Source organism: Anser anser (genome assembly GCF_964211835.1).
Source record: "Anser anser genome assembly, chromosome: 3".
Classification (NCBI taxonomy): domain Eukaryota; kingdom Metazoa; phylum Chordata; class Aves; order Anseriformes; family Anatidae; genus Anser; species Anser anser.
This window is the reverse complement of record NC_139722.1, coordinates 20,248,093-20,263,560: the sequence shown is the minus strand read 5'-3', so window position 1 is coordinate 20,263,560 and position 15,468 is coordinate 20,248,093. Positions and strand designations below refer to the sequence as shown.

The window sequence follows — 15,468 nt, the reverse complement described above, 5'->3', positions numbered from 1 at the left end:
TACCTCTTCATGCTGAAGGTGGTTAATGCAGGTATCTTCAGAATGTCCTCTTTAGCAAGCTTGGGCTGATCCTGAAGCTATTACTCATGTAAGTAACTCTCATTCTCAGGAGTACTTCCTGTACTTTCAGTTAGGAGGTCCCTGAGTATGGACTGAGCCTGTACAATGCCTACTGTCCCCCCCCCAGCAGCTGACCACCCACCCAGCTACTTGCCTATTCCCCAACCAGCAATGGGAGGGAAGAGCAGACATGAGAAAATTTGTGGGTCAGAATAAAGACAGGGAAATCATTCACCAATTAAACTACTGTCAAAGGCAAAACAGTAAAATATATCATAATAATAATAATAATAACAATAACAATAACAACAACAATAATAATAATAATAAAAAAATCTGCAATATCTCTTGCAGAATTTAACTTAAATTAAGACATTTAATTACTGGTTCAGGTGCTGGGAAACGAAGATCACATTTAAACACTTAGGAAAAACACCTTTCCTCCCTTTTCCCCAGTTCAGAGACCTCTGCTCCCAGTCTCCCCCCATCTTCGCTACAAGATATACTCAGGCCTTCTGGTGAGGTGGCACATAAGGTTGGGGTCAAGGTGCAATGGTTTCTTTCTGACACTCCTCGATTCTCATTTTTTTCTTTGTTGCTCCTTCCTTCCTACTCATTTCCTCTGCTCCAACGTGGGTCCCCAATGGGCTGCAGTCCTTTTGAGGGTGTTTACCATGGAGCACTTTCTGCTGCACTGTCCTCCTTGTTGTCTTTTTTATTTTTTTTATTTTTATTTTTCATTTGCTGCCCTTTCTTAAGTGTATTTTTAATCACTACCATCTTGACTACTGGGCCTAGCCGTGCCCTGCGGTGGGGCCTTTGGAGCCAGCTGAAACCAGGTGTGTCCGGCATGGGGCATCCCCAGCCTCTCATAGAATCAGAATAATTGAGGCTGGAAAAGACCTCCAAGATCATCTGGTCCAACCATCCCCCTACCACCACCATTACCCACTAAACCATGTCCCTAAGCACCACGTCCAACCTTTCCTTAAATACCCCCAGGGACGGTGACTCCACCACCTCCTTGGGCAACCTGTTCCAATGCCTGACCACTCTTTCTGAGAAGAAATATCTCCTCTCCTAATTTCCAACCTAAACCTTCCCTGGCACAACTTGCTCTCCTTACAGAGGCTGCCCATGCAGTCTTCCCACTGCCAAAAGTTTGCCAGCAATGCCCAATACAAAGTTGCCTTTGATAGCAAAATGGTTTCCTGAACAGGAATACATTCCAAATGTTCTGTCTAAGGCAATTATGTTTAGGAGATACTGTAAAATACTGTAATAGGAAAATCAGAAGTTCAGTGCTTTAATTTTCATTTAAAGATAAGCAGATAGGTTATTCCCTGATAAGCTACTGTGTAACCAATACCTTTAAATGCATATCCTGTTGAAATCAAATGTGTTCTCCTCAAACCAAAAACTATACCAAATATCCAGCTGCAGATTTTACAAATATTAATATTGTGTAAATTTAACATGCTTTTTATACTTTATTTTTTGTCATTATGTTAGAATATCACTCCATTTCTGTCTGTTGAGATTGGGAAAGAGAAACGTCGTCCGTAGTGCACAGAAAATTAAATATTTTATAAAAAGTCAAGGGGATTTGAGACCTGGTTAAGAGTAACTGTTTTTCTTGCTGAATTGGGGCATATTTCAAATAGCCATATTTTTATGTGCAAACTGTGGTATGACTTTATCTTCACTTCCACCTGGCCTCTGTCCTCCTAGCTTCCTTCCTTCAGAGGCTGCCAAGGTATGTGTCCTCATCAGCCTCCCCTGGTTGAGACTTGAGACCACATCATTCCCAAACATCTTTAACTTTTCAAATAATTTAAAACATGGAGTGATATTTAAATGTTCTTGCAAGCTGAATGCTCTCATTGCCTAAGCTGAGTGAAATGTAAACAATAAAGCAGCAGAGGGTGAAAATTAAATTGACGTACTGCACTTCCAGTGAACAAGGTATGGATATCCATCTTTTATTCTTAGCACTTTTAAATTTACAGTTCCCTTTAAAGGTTCAAATTTTCATTTAAAGTCAATTGCCATTTGCTGATTAATCTTTTCTGTATTTATGTAAAAAGGTTATAGACCTGAATATGAAATCACGTTTTCTCTTTTTTTCTCTTGCTTCCTCTTTCAGGAACTTGAATTTCAGGATTTGACGGCAGTATTACATTGTATTCACTCCTTTATAGCAGCAAAAGTGGCATCTGTGGATCCAGTATTCATAGACAGCCAGAGCATTGCAAGAAAATATATGTACAGTAACTGATATAAGACTATATGTTGTGATTATGGAAAATAAATTATTTTCTTAAAGAAAGTAGTTATTTCATGCACAATATTGCAACTTTGTGATTTTCTAAGAAGTCTATAGTTGTGTTATCTGTAATGTTAACAGTTTTCACAATCTGTTCCAAATTTTGAATCTTTGAGTTAACAAGTATTAAGTCAAACTGAATCAGTTTGTTGTCTTCGGCATCAATGTAAAATTCTGAGCAAATATTCATTCAATAACATTTGTGGTGTCATTTTGATTTCTGTTCTTATGGTCACACATAACCCCCCTTATCAGATAAAAACATGGACTAACGTTTGAAAAGCGTGTGTCCAAAGTTTGGCCTCTTAAGTGCATTTTGAAAATTGCTGCAGCCCTCACTGTAGAAAAGAACTAATTATTCTAGAAAACTGCAATAAGAATTGATCTTTCATCTTGCTTTGGTATGTTTGAAAAGTATAATTCCTTAGTCCAGTTCTTTGGAGGCCTGAGGGTTAGCTGGGGCAAAACATGATGTACTCTATTTGAGATTGGGGAAAAGGCATAAGCAGGCATTTGACATAACTATAAGCACCGACCTGTAGGGTTTTCTTATATATTATTGATGTTTCCATGAATCAATCATCTAATCATTCATAGATTGCCTTGACATTAGCCTCAGATGCGATGCTGTGTATGGTTGCAGACATTCTTCAGTGACTTCTTTGCTTCGCAGAGGATGCTGTCAGTAGGGTGATAGCTGGACATAAAGATTTTTCTAGCCCACCTAACTTTTTTTTCCTTCACCTCTAACCCTGATTTACATACATGCTTAAATACAAATGAAAAGAGTTTCTCCTTGCTAAGAAAATAAGACAGCTCTACTTTTAGCATATTCCTAACATTCCTATTGAAATCAATTTTTTACTTGCACAGCTACTGAAAACATCCTGATACTGAAAAATTTTAAAGGGAAGACATTTTAATCTTAGTGGTAAGTGATGCCAAGTATTCCAGACTTGTCATGGAAGTCTCAGTTGTTCTTAAGTGCAGTTTTGAGTCAGCATCAGGCAATATCTTTGTGGTTTTTTGTTTGTTTGTTTGTTTGTTTGTTTTGTTTTGTTTTGTTTTTCCCTAAGAAATTAAAAAAAAAAAAGCACACAATCAAGAAATCAAGCAAGAAGAATATCCTAAATATATACAATGAGTATGGATCAAAATGATCAAAGCCCTGCCTATATTTTAGGAGTATAGGAAAGTGTCTTGATAAAGTAAAAGCCTAAAATCACTGTATACTAAGGAAAGAAGGTATGTGCCTTTAAAAGCTCTCAGGTGAGGAGTCTTTTTACATAGCTTCAGTACTCAAATTTAGTCAGAGAGCTTCCTCCTTTATTGTAAGGCAGGTAGAGCAGATTGCAGTGGGCCTTAGGCACCTACTTTAAAGGGATGCTTATCTGTCCACTTAAAGCTCATGCACAAATAAAGTGTCAAAAGAAGGTGATTTGATCCTACCATAATGATTGCCTACTGCAAAGTGGTATCCTGAGAGAATTTCAATATTAGGGATGCTGTTAGCAATTCTAGTGCTGTTTACAGCTCTAATGTTTGCAAGAGGCGTAGTAGAAGAGCTAGCTACTGTTAAAACACTATTTAGCAAAACTGAGAAATATTTTTATTAATTGTAAATACATATTTATAACCATTATAAAAAAATAGCATCTAAATTTTATATTACTTTTTTTCAAAGATGTCTTTCTCAAACATGCTTTTATTGAAAATATTTCATTTAATTTTCAGCTTTCCTTTTAATTTTCAGCTTTTTGTGCTTACTGAGATTTTAACACAAATGATAGCTTTTTTACAGTCAATTCCCAGTTATTAGTGTGAACAATTATAGATGGCAGAGTGACTGTAGTTTGAAGAATGATGGAATTCTTCCTCTGTTTTACTGTTACTCCCTTATATACAAAGTTCAGCACTAGGAAAAAACAAAAACAAAACAAAAAAAGAATATATCTCCAAATACTGTAATTAAAACCTTAAAAGAATTTAAGTTCAATTTATTAAATAATCTTTCATTTGTCCTAAAAAGTTCTGCAATTCAGAGTAAGCATTATTCAGAAAGTTTAGAAAGTCCATACGAGTAGAATGAAAAAAGTCAATATCAAACTAATTGCAAATACAAGATGCAGTTAAGACTATATTTATGAATTTTAATAATATTAACATTAGAGGTCAATACAATAAACTTTCTGGTAAAGAACAATTTCTTGGAAATAACTATAAGGATGCCTCTAGTATTTCGTTTTGACAATTCATTCCCATGCCCCTTTTATTTTACACTTGGAGATTACTGATTATTCTCAACAACACACATTTGCTTGCAAATTATTTCTCAGTTTCTCATTTCAAAATATGTGATTATCTGTTATATTTTTCAAAACACTTCTATTTATTTTTCTGTTAAGGATTTGTCTCTCTCCATCAGAATCCTGCATTTCCTTTCCTTAGAACAGTTTTGTAAATTTATTTATTTATTTATTTATTTGTCAAGTGCATCTGGATATTGCATATTTTCATTAGCCACCTTCAGAATTATTATATGAAGTTGCTTATATTTATTTGAAGGAATTTTCTTACTTGTTTGAGGGAATTCCTAAATTCTGTTAAGAGCCTTTTTGTAACGTTCTCTACCATTTTTGCAAGATAGGATTTTTCTTCTGATATGTGCAAATCAATCTCTAGCAAAATAAGAGAAAAAGTTCTTAGCAGTTCACCCACTGGATTTTAGGGCTGTATTTTAGAAATAATTCTCCAAAGATGTTTTTAAAGAGACACTTGAAATTTCTTGTTAGCTCACTCTCTTTTTCCTTTCCTTCACATTCTGCAACAATCCCAAAGCAGGGACTAAAGGCCAGCCTTCAGAGGAAATTGGCAGAGCCTGGGAAAAGCTAACACAGAGCTTGTTATTCAGCTCTGATATGGGTTGTATAGGACTTCCCCAGGACCTTGGATTTCTTTGTAGTTCTCTTAACAGGGCATCATATGTCATATGTGAAAATGTTACACTACCAATTTGTTTGGTGTCTTATGTTTATTTGTTACATTTTTTTATGTCGTTAAAGCATATTATTTTATCATCACCTTCACAGTGTGTGTAATATAACATGTATATACTTTTTGCCATCGGATATCATCACTATTGTCACTACTTTTCAGCTCATTGAAGACCCCAAAACAGTAGGATCCACAAATGGTAAATAGATCTGTTGGTGGCTACATACCTTCCACAGTCATCCCGAAAGAATCAATCACTGAAGCAGAGGACAGATGTTTTATGGTATCTGGGCAGCTGGAATGTCAAATATTTACTTAATAATCAAAACTGAAAACAAAATTTAATATACTTTGTTTTGTACTTGGTGGTTTTGCTACCTCATTATTCATTTGTGTACAGTTTCCTCTTGTTTTTTTTCCAGGAAGACAAAGTGATGCCAGAGTTGAGTAAGGGGTAGGAGGAGAGAGGCATTTGCTACAGCAGAGCTCTAAACAGAAGGCCAAGTAAAGACACACAGAAATATTAGAAAATTGTGCAACATCACAAAATCAAGATAGCCACTCATGATTAAAAATGTAGTAAAACCAAGGTATTTTCTATATGTCCTGATTATGTCTTTAATTTAAGCTCAAAACTAAATATGACTCCACTTGGAAACATGATACTGAGTAAATGACTTGTGCCATGGATTTAACGTCAGTGATATATATTCTAAGTGCTATGGGAACTGGACTTGGGAACTGGACTTGAACTGTACTGTAGATTTGTTAAAACAACTCCTGGCATTCTTTGATCAATGTTAATTGAAATCTGCAGAAAATTTCTGTGCACAGTCATGAGCTGAGTGAGCTCAGGTCTGTTCCCAGTAAATGTCTTGGTTGTGCCTACCCTGTTTAAAACAAGGGAGACTTTAATAGAGGTGATGTGTTCAGACCATGCCAGATGGCTTCAGGGATAGAAAATAAGCCCTGACAATTTTAGTTATAAATTTAGATGTTGCTATAGATTCTCACTGACTTCAGTGGAGGCAGGGCCTCACCCAGTGTAGCTGACCTATATTATTTATATTTATTTTTGATTATAGATATAAAGCATAGAATTATAATATTGAAGCTGTGCTGATCCAGCCAAAGCTCAAGTTCTGGATATCTGACCTAATTCTTTTCACACTAGGATCTTAAAAAACAGAAAGTATTTCAGAGTAATAGCCACTCTTTTACCAGTAAGCTTGAAGCTCAAACAAGATTTTTTTTTATTATTATTTAGGGGCGGGCAGGAGGGGATAGACTCTGACAGATGTTGCAATTGTAAATCTAACACCTGTTTTCTGTCTGAACTACATTAATTCATAGGTAACTTCCAACAAGGCATGCTTTTCCACAAAGCCTTTAATAGTCTAATCTTTGTAGTGGCATAAGCATTATTTACAAATGCCTGAAGATCTTTTTAAGTAGATTTCCATAAATGCTTCTATTGTTGGTATTTTGCAACACTTCCCCACCCACCTGAATATCACCTCTACTGCAATATTCAAAGTGCATCAAAGAGGATGGACATTAGGAAGGAATCCCTTTCCTCCATGCCTACGTGAGAGGTGAAGAGAAGACAGCGGTGATTTCTGTCCCTCTTTCCAATGTATAGGAAATGGATCAAAGCACTACAAAAATGGAGGCAAGGGAAGGATGGACAGACTGTGCAGTCTTAAATGTCTCCTTTACGTAAACATACAAGCTGAAAGTATCTATCACTCTCGACATTTCATAGAGAAATTCTTTCATGTAGTCCTCTTACTTTAAGTTGATTGCCATTGAGTTATATCTGCTGAATAGGGAGCTATTTCAAAGAAAATAATGTAAAACATATCATGTAATCATCTATTTAATTTCTTAATGTATGCTTCAAGAATGTTTACATACTTTTTTGTTGAAGCATGTAGAGAAGAGATTATCTGATGTGAAGTAAAAGACCTTGTAGTAAATTTATTAGAAAGTACAAAAAGGATTTCTGTTGCATGCAAGATGAAATTGAAGATGTATTTTAATCTGGTTCAGCCAGAAGAACTCTACAAGTAAAATCTTTTCATTAAATTTCAAGTTATTAAGTCCTATGGACTGGAGGCAAAATCCACCGCTGTTGATGAACAGGCTCCAAGTGACTTAAATAGGACTTAAGCTGAAAAATGAGAAAAAGATACACAATTTTAAGTAATACAGGCAGGGAGAAAAACTGTTTTCTTTTCTAATATTGCCTTGGTGCACAGCTGCCTTCATTGTCAGTAAAGGGGTTTATTCCTGCAGGAAAAAAAAAAAAAAAAAGCTGACTTTTCAGTGAGAAATCAAACTCAGACTACTTGGACAGAAAACTGTAATCTTTTATTTGGAAAGGCTGCTATGATGCCTTATGGGAATTACAGTTATGCAGGTGTTCATACCTCAGTCTAGATGCATCAGAGGCTCTGGAAAAAGCATGATATATTGTGTAAATGTCACTACATTGGGAATTGAGAGTGGCAGAAGGGTCTAAGCTACACAGGAAACTGGGCTGCACAATAGCCTTCTGCTCTTGTAAACACTGACGTGCTAATTTCTAGGGAAAGCATTGCTCTTTCTTTTTATTTTGTTTTTCCCAAAGTCAAAATCTTTTAATTTCTAGAGTAGGTGAGTGGGGGCTGGAGGGAAATTCTGTTAGTGAGGGTTTTGTTGTTTTTATTGTTGTTTGGTTTGGTTTGTTTTTAATACAGAATTTATTTTATTTTTATTTTTTTTACTTTAATGACGAAATCATCTTTTTTACTAGAAATAAGACAGATTTACAAGAACAATTAACTGAAAAGATACTTAATGTTCATGTATTTAATATTTTTATTACTGTTAGAGCTGTGAGAGTGCTTCATTCTTTCTTTCTGTAACACTAACTTGATCATGACTGTCATAATCATGACAGTCTGACATAGTCTGTAGGATTGCCAGAATAGGAAAAAGGGAAAGGAAGTTAAATGTGAGGAGGATTTTATTTTTCTTTCCTAGTTAAAAGTTATTATTGGAACATTATTTCTGTTATATTTCTATGCTAGGAAGCTGCCAGGTTTTTACATGTCCCTAAATTTTCAAATATGATAGAAACATGATACATGATGCTTATTAATGAATTCATGGAGAAATTAGTTGTCCAGTCTCTGTTAGTCAGCTGTCTCAACTCATAATAAGTGAAAAGACACTGGCAGTTGCAGAGAGTGCTTTAATCCCACCTGTTATGGATGCCTAAAACCAGTGGGCTGAATCATGTTCTGAAAAGATATTCATCCTTCTCCATTGCCTGTCCTACACTGAACAATGTTGGAGGATTATGAAAATAAAGTAGAACAATCGTGAAATGAACGGAGTATAAACCAGAAGTTTGTCATCCCCTTAAACAAGTCTGGAGTGAGGGTGAGGAAAGAGAAAGAACTTAGCCTACTTTTCCAGCCAGCAGTTACTACCTAGTGCTTAGTAGAAAATATTTCTAAAATGAGGCAGTAGAAATTGTATTAATTTGTAGATTGGTTCTATGTCTCAGGGGATACACTGACTCTTATAACATCAAGCTACACATAACAAAAATATTAGAGACCTTTTACTGTGTCTTTAAGCAGTTTGTTCAATTAAAATTCAGAGCTGAGCTAAACTACAGCCCTTTAGTACACCCTAAAACATCCATAAACAGAGTACATAATCAGCTCGCTGTTTTCTTATTGCACAGAAGTTGGACAAATATTCCCTGGCTGATTTAATATGAATATTTAATTGGCTTTAGGGATAAAATTTTCCCTGTGTTTTAGAGCATAAATCCTTTACTGAACCAATGCGTTTAGTTAGATTATTTTGCTGTTGGATAAAACAGGAAGGAAGAAAAAATTGTTTCTTAAATGTTTTTCTTAAATGTTTCATACCAAGATTAGACTTTGGGAAATTCTATGGTTTGCATTTGCCTTGTGTTCTAGCTTTATACAGTACTGCAAAGAAGAGTTTTTGTAGTAAACGCTGTGTTTTTTCCCACCTGTCTGCTACTAAAAACACATTGGTCACCACCAAAGCCCTAGCACTTACCTGCATGCTTAGTATTCTGTATGTACTTGTAAATACATGCAGTCAGAGAGAAGTAGGAAATATTAAACAGCTGCAGAGTTGAAGCCCTGCAGTATCAAAACCACTTCTGGGCTTTAGTTCTTCCTGGAAGCCAATGGTGTTTTTATCATCATTTTTAGAATTATCACAGATGTATTTCTCCCCATCACCAGAATATTATAGTAGGATGAGAGGAAAAGGAATTAGATTCAAAACTAAAGTTCTACTTCTTTTGCCCTTCACCTTTCTTTGGATCAAGGCACTGTGGAGTTTCAAATTTTAATATACTGTATACTACTGTATACTGTAGGTGAGAATACTATCATTCTGTGCCATAAACTGTGCCAAATTCTGAGTTTGTGGTCATTTAACTTGTACAGAATTAACTTCTTACCAGTCCTGCTATTTAGCTGCCTGTTTCTTCATTTTGCATTTAAAATTTTTCATTTGAAAGAGATCTCAAAATACTCTTAAATGTGTGTTGTTGTTGTTGTTGTTTTTTATTACAATCATTTTGACTGTAATAATTTCCTATAAAATATATGCCAAATAATTCTAATGCCTTCTGTTGACACATTAACCATTTCTATTCTCTCAACTCTCAATATTTTTTGCATTTCATTTTACTTTCTTAATACATTTCTCAAACACCCTTTTTTATATCCTGTAGAGAAAGTTCTGCAGTAAGTCATAAAACAACCCTGTAATCTTTAGTTTTTGAATGTTCATATAAAAAGGGTGTAAACAAGGCTTTTCTCTTCCTTTTATGGACATTTTCCTTTTGTGAATCTTTTTTAAAATATTCTTTCATGTTTTTATTTTATTTTTTTTATTCCCCTTGGAAAATCTTGCACCATACTCCTTTCTCGTCTGGTGGATTCTAGACACAGCAGTACCATACATCTTTTCTTTTGCTAATTAGCATGCATTCCTCAACAATAGGTGCCTTTTCATCAGTATTAAATCCATTTATGTGTCTTCTTATGATTTTACTTAATCTAGCTAAGAGGCATGTAGGTTTCCCCTTTCTCTATCTAAATAGCTTTGCCAGCCATCATCAAGTGGTTCCTTGCAGTCAGAATTACTTAGCTCCCTTGCCTTCAGAGGAATTGTTCTCCTAGTTTGACATGACTGATATTTTTTTCCTAACAATACAAGCAAGCGGACAAGGTACAGGTGTTTGTTTTTTTTGTTTGTTTTGTTTGTTTTCTTGTTTTGTGTTTTGTTAATATTATTATTATTTTTAATAATCACAGTATTTTTTCTCCCATCCACAGCTGTACAAATTTTCTAATATTGCTTGCAAAAGTGTGTTGGCTGAAAGTGTATGTATGTTAAACTTTGTGTAATAATGGGCCATATTTTTCCTTAATGCTATTCAGTTGTTTCAATTTTGTTGGTGCATTTTAATCTGCAATATACATTGCCCTTTGATTTATCACAGCATTTCGCTTTATTTTTTTTTTTAATTTTTCTGAAGAGTATATGTTGTGTTCATTTGTCATAGGTCTTTCCAAAATCAATCTTTGTTCTTTTATAGTTGCATTCCCATCTCTTCTCCTGAAAAAAATTCAGCAGCCTGAAAAAAAGCTCTTTGCAGTTGTTCTAAAACAACTTGTTTTATTTATGGTATTTTTCTTTCTCTTCATTTTTGGTTCGCTGACAATAAGATAAATAAAATTAAGATTTGGATTTTTTTAATGGTATGCTCCATCCTTCTCTTCATTTACCTACATTCCTTTTTGATTTCAAAAGCAAAACCAGCATTTTTTAGAAGATAAATTGGACCAATTCTTTGGCATGAAAACATCTGCTCCAAATGCAAATGCTTGGAATTCAAACTGTATGGAAAAAAAAAAAATTGCATAGGGCAGGTCAGCGGTTCACTATTCTTTGAAATCTCAGACTGAAAATGGCCAGGAGTGTGTGCAGAGGTACTTTAATGAGTTTGAACTCCAAGTAAAAATTAATCTGAGGGAATGGGTGTTTCATTAAGTATTGCAAATACAAGGAACATTTGTCTAGCATAATGAAGACAAAATGTCCCATTATTGGACGTATAATGGTTTCATTACATTAAAATCTTATCCAAAGCAAAAGAACTACCATTTTGGGTTCAACTAAGATTTCCCAAACCTGGAAAAGCCAGTGACCCGAATTAAATACTTATGAAAGAGTTATCCAAACTGATGCAGCTCTTCAAAAAATAAAAAATAATAATAAAAAAGTAGACTTCTTCTTGTTTTAAAGTACTGTATGCAAGATCTTAAAAAGCCGAATGCTAGCACTTGAGAGTATAACCCAACTACATTCACTGTGTGCTGTTTGCAATCTGTTTGCAGGCTGCCTGTAGGATTCCCCAAAAAGCAGCAACCTCCAACTAACAAAAACCAAGGTGATGATATTTTGAAAATGCTCTCAAAAAGGATAAATAGCTAGGAACCAGAGCAAGACAAAGACAAAACTGTAGTGCCTTTATGAGCCATAGTTTGTGACATCGGAGACCAGGCTATGAAACATACACATGGGTTCATTCAGAGACAGCTTGGAAGTCAGCAATCCTAACCAGCTCCCCCTATTAATTAGCTAATAATTAATAATATTAATTAATTATAATTAATTAATAATTAATAATTAATCCATTAATAGCTCGCTATTAATGGATCCTGCAGTGGGAAAAAAAAAAAAGACGTAGTCTTTCATTCAGATGTGGTTATTTAGATTTCCCCCCCCCCATGGGCCTAATAATTAAAATTGCTGAATATGCTGCCATCTACTCAGACTCGCGTTGAATTCCTAGACCTCTGCAGTTGTTTACTGAATGTGTTTCACTTAATATCTGCAATGAGCTGGGAATATGCTACTAGATGATTGCCGTGCCTCAGCTGATGAGTGGAAGTCATTAAGGTGTAATAGGCTGTTTACCTATGGTTATTTATCTGTGAATATGTCCTGTGACTTTTGGGGTCAAATAGATTAGCTCCACTAGAAGTGTGCTTCACTGGTGGATTTGAAACAAATTAAGAATATAGAAATATAGAATATAGAAAAATTTCTACAAAATATTCTTAGTGTAACAAGAGCAAATATAAGTAGATATATCTACAAATATTACAAGTAGAAAAAGAAAATAAGCATGCATGATGCACTTGAAAAGTCTATTGAAAATTCATCCCTTTTTTTCCTAAATTCTAACTTCTAATCATATCAAATTAAGTCATCTATTTTGTACTCATTGCAACATATTTATACAGAGTAGGAAAGACAGCCTTTAAACTGTAATGCTGTAACATTTTCAAATATGAGAGGTCATTTGGTGCATCTGACTACCAGTTGCATCACTATTTAATGCTTCTTTCTTTAAATGCTTCTTTCTTTTGTGCCCATATGCAGAATAATCACCAATCTTACTCCTGGAGGCCCTACATCCTACAAATACACTCTGCCACATTAGAAAGCAAAGGTTCACCATTTCTTATAAGCATATTTTGTCTCAGATTTTTGTTTGAGAGTAAAGGACAGTTTTATGTTCAGACCAAGAAGAAAAATGCTTTCTTTCCTTGAACCAAAAATGAAACAAAACAGGGCAAGCATTCTGAAAGCATTCCATCAGCAAGGTGTTAGCAAGCAAGTGTGGCCTCAGCCCCAGTTTTCTACACACACAGAGGCATTTCACTGCCCAGCAATAAAATGTGTTCAGCAGACTGCTAGGTCCCTTGTTCTCCGTCATAAAATGAATCACTTCAGTAAATACCGGTCTGCTGAAACCCAGTGAGGAATAGGAAACTTGATGTCCCTGTAATAGCTCTAAAGGGCAAATTCAATTGTCCCTGCACAAGTGCAAGTAGTGGAAGGCTGAGCTTGGCCTGAACAGAAAATGATTTGATTAACAGATGATTTGAAGTGGAAAAGGCACAGTGACTTATTCAGTGCTTTGTGTACACAAACAAGATTGCCAAGGGGCAGAAATATTGGTGGCAATGGAAGTGTTACAATAAAGCACAGATTTTGTGCGGGAGAGACCCTATGTCTGATACATTTTTCTATAGCATCTAGTTCGTGAAGGTATTCAGCAAAGCTTAGAATTTGTCAAAAACACATTACAGTGTTCCTGGAGAAGGAGTGCAAGACAAAAAAAGGAATGGAAACCAGGAATTGTATTTAAATCTCTGAAACGAATGTATGTTTCTCAGCTGTTAGAAGGAAAAGGAGAAATGATCTTGATAGGGAAAAGTGGACAGCAGAGACTAGAATCCAGCACATGGGAAATTCTCAACCCATCGGTTTTCCTGCTAGCTGTCATTCTTCATCTCTGAAAACAGGCCCTGGATTTTAAAGATGTTTCCAGGTTCTTCCATTTTAATAATGGCACAGGTTTCAAGGAGAAAGGCATGGATTCTCATTACAATTTCCAGCACTGCAGATCAGGGCAGAAATTAAACCACTGTCAGGATGTACTAAAAGTGAGAGATGTCCGATTCTCCTCTTTCTTTGTGTTAACTAATTGTCTTGTTTCTGTATTATTCCACAGTTTTAGCTGTGCTTCCTCAGCTTGTTTATCACTGTTATGACCGCACTCACAAGTTTTCTCCACATTGAAAATGGTGCCTAATCGTACAGAGGAGTTAACAAATTATGGAGTATCTTGGGCTAATTCACTGCCTAAAATTTGTAGTTTTCTCTTGTCAAAAGTGTTCAAACAAAAATAGACTACTTTGATATTTACAGTGACAGACAAGTATATTTCATCTAGAAAGACTTGCTATTCAGTTTCAAACATTTAATGTTTGTGCTCTTTTTTGTGTGCATGTGTGTGTGAAAACAATATCCATGATACAACATGTGATTACAGACAAAAAGACAAAATTTAAGTAAAACCTTTGGGTAAATAGGGTAACTGCATTTGCAAGGCACTTTTCTGTAGACCACAAAGCTCCACAAAAGCATACATAAATACTTCTAACCTCCTCTTATACACAGGGTAATATATTTCTGATGAATCACTTTTCTTTGTGCCATAGATGTGTGCAATGTTCATAATAAAGAGCAGGACTCCATAGTCTGCTCCATGAACAGTCAATTAGATCACTGATGCTTAGAAGTCATTTCAAATATGAATTCAATGGTGGGAAAGAAAATGATATTTGAGCTGTAGAAGGACTCTCTTAAATGAAAAAAAAAAAAAGGATATGAACAGGAAAAAATGCAAGCTAGTGATCTCTGCTGGAACTGATGCAGCCAGGTACTTGGGAATATGCTGAGCATGTCCTGAGGAACTGCTAAACTGGCTAGAGTAGGCAGGGTAAGTGATAACAAAAATGTTAAGATCAGGAAAAGAGAATTACACAGCATTTCCTTACATCGCATAAGAAGAAATACTGCTCAATTATTAAATTTTTATTTATCAATTATTAAATAACAGCAGCATTTTATTTTAAAATAAAATCTTTTGTGCTTTTTTATGCTTTTTGTTCTAGTGAGAGATGTTGCAAGTGCAAGTACTTTCTGTATCTCTTCTTGAAGCATGTAAACGTATACCTCTTTACTCTGCTACCCAGATTATAATGTCAGCCATCCATTTGGGGGTACATTATTAGCATTCACTGAGCAAAATTATGATCTCCAGAGGTCAAATCCCTGATGGTCACTGCAGGCTGTCCTAATATGTCCTAACGTCCTTTACATGTGCTCGCTCTGCAGCAGGTGCCCGTTCACTAGTCCTATTTCTGCTCCTGACTGTATTTGTTCACGTATATCAACATCCTTGCTTTTCTGTTAGTGGTGCTGGTGTTTACTTGCTGTTTGTCCTCTCTCTCTGTCTTCTCTTAATCTGGTGTAGTGCCTTTCATTCATTTGTTCTATATACCAAAAATTACATTCTGTTAAACAATTTCTTCAGAATTTCTCATTTCCAGCCCACATTTTGGAGTACTTATGTCTCTCAGAGACAGAGGGTGATAGGAGTCTAGCCTCATTTAGAGTTT

At 35.4% G+C, this 15,468-nt stretch overlaps 1 protein-coding gene across 13 annotated transcripts in view; it reads left to right on the top strand.

Annotated features, from left to right (window-relative positions):
* The window catches only part of SNTG2 (syntrophin gamma 2), a 285,090-nt gene extending 270,160 nt beyond the window's left edge, over positions 1-14,930 (top strand). For all 13 annotated transcript variants that reach the window (XM_083830578.1, XM_083830571.1, XM_083830579.1 and 10 more), the window contains one exon: positions 2,207-14,930. In XM_083830578.1, coding sequence (XP_083686704.1) covers positions 2,207-2,338 — 132 coding nt within the window. In that variant the 3' untranslated portion in view covers positions 2,339-14,930. The remainder of the gene's footprint in view (positions 1-2,206) is intronic.
* Positions 14,931-15,468: the final 538 nt, after the last annotated feature.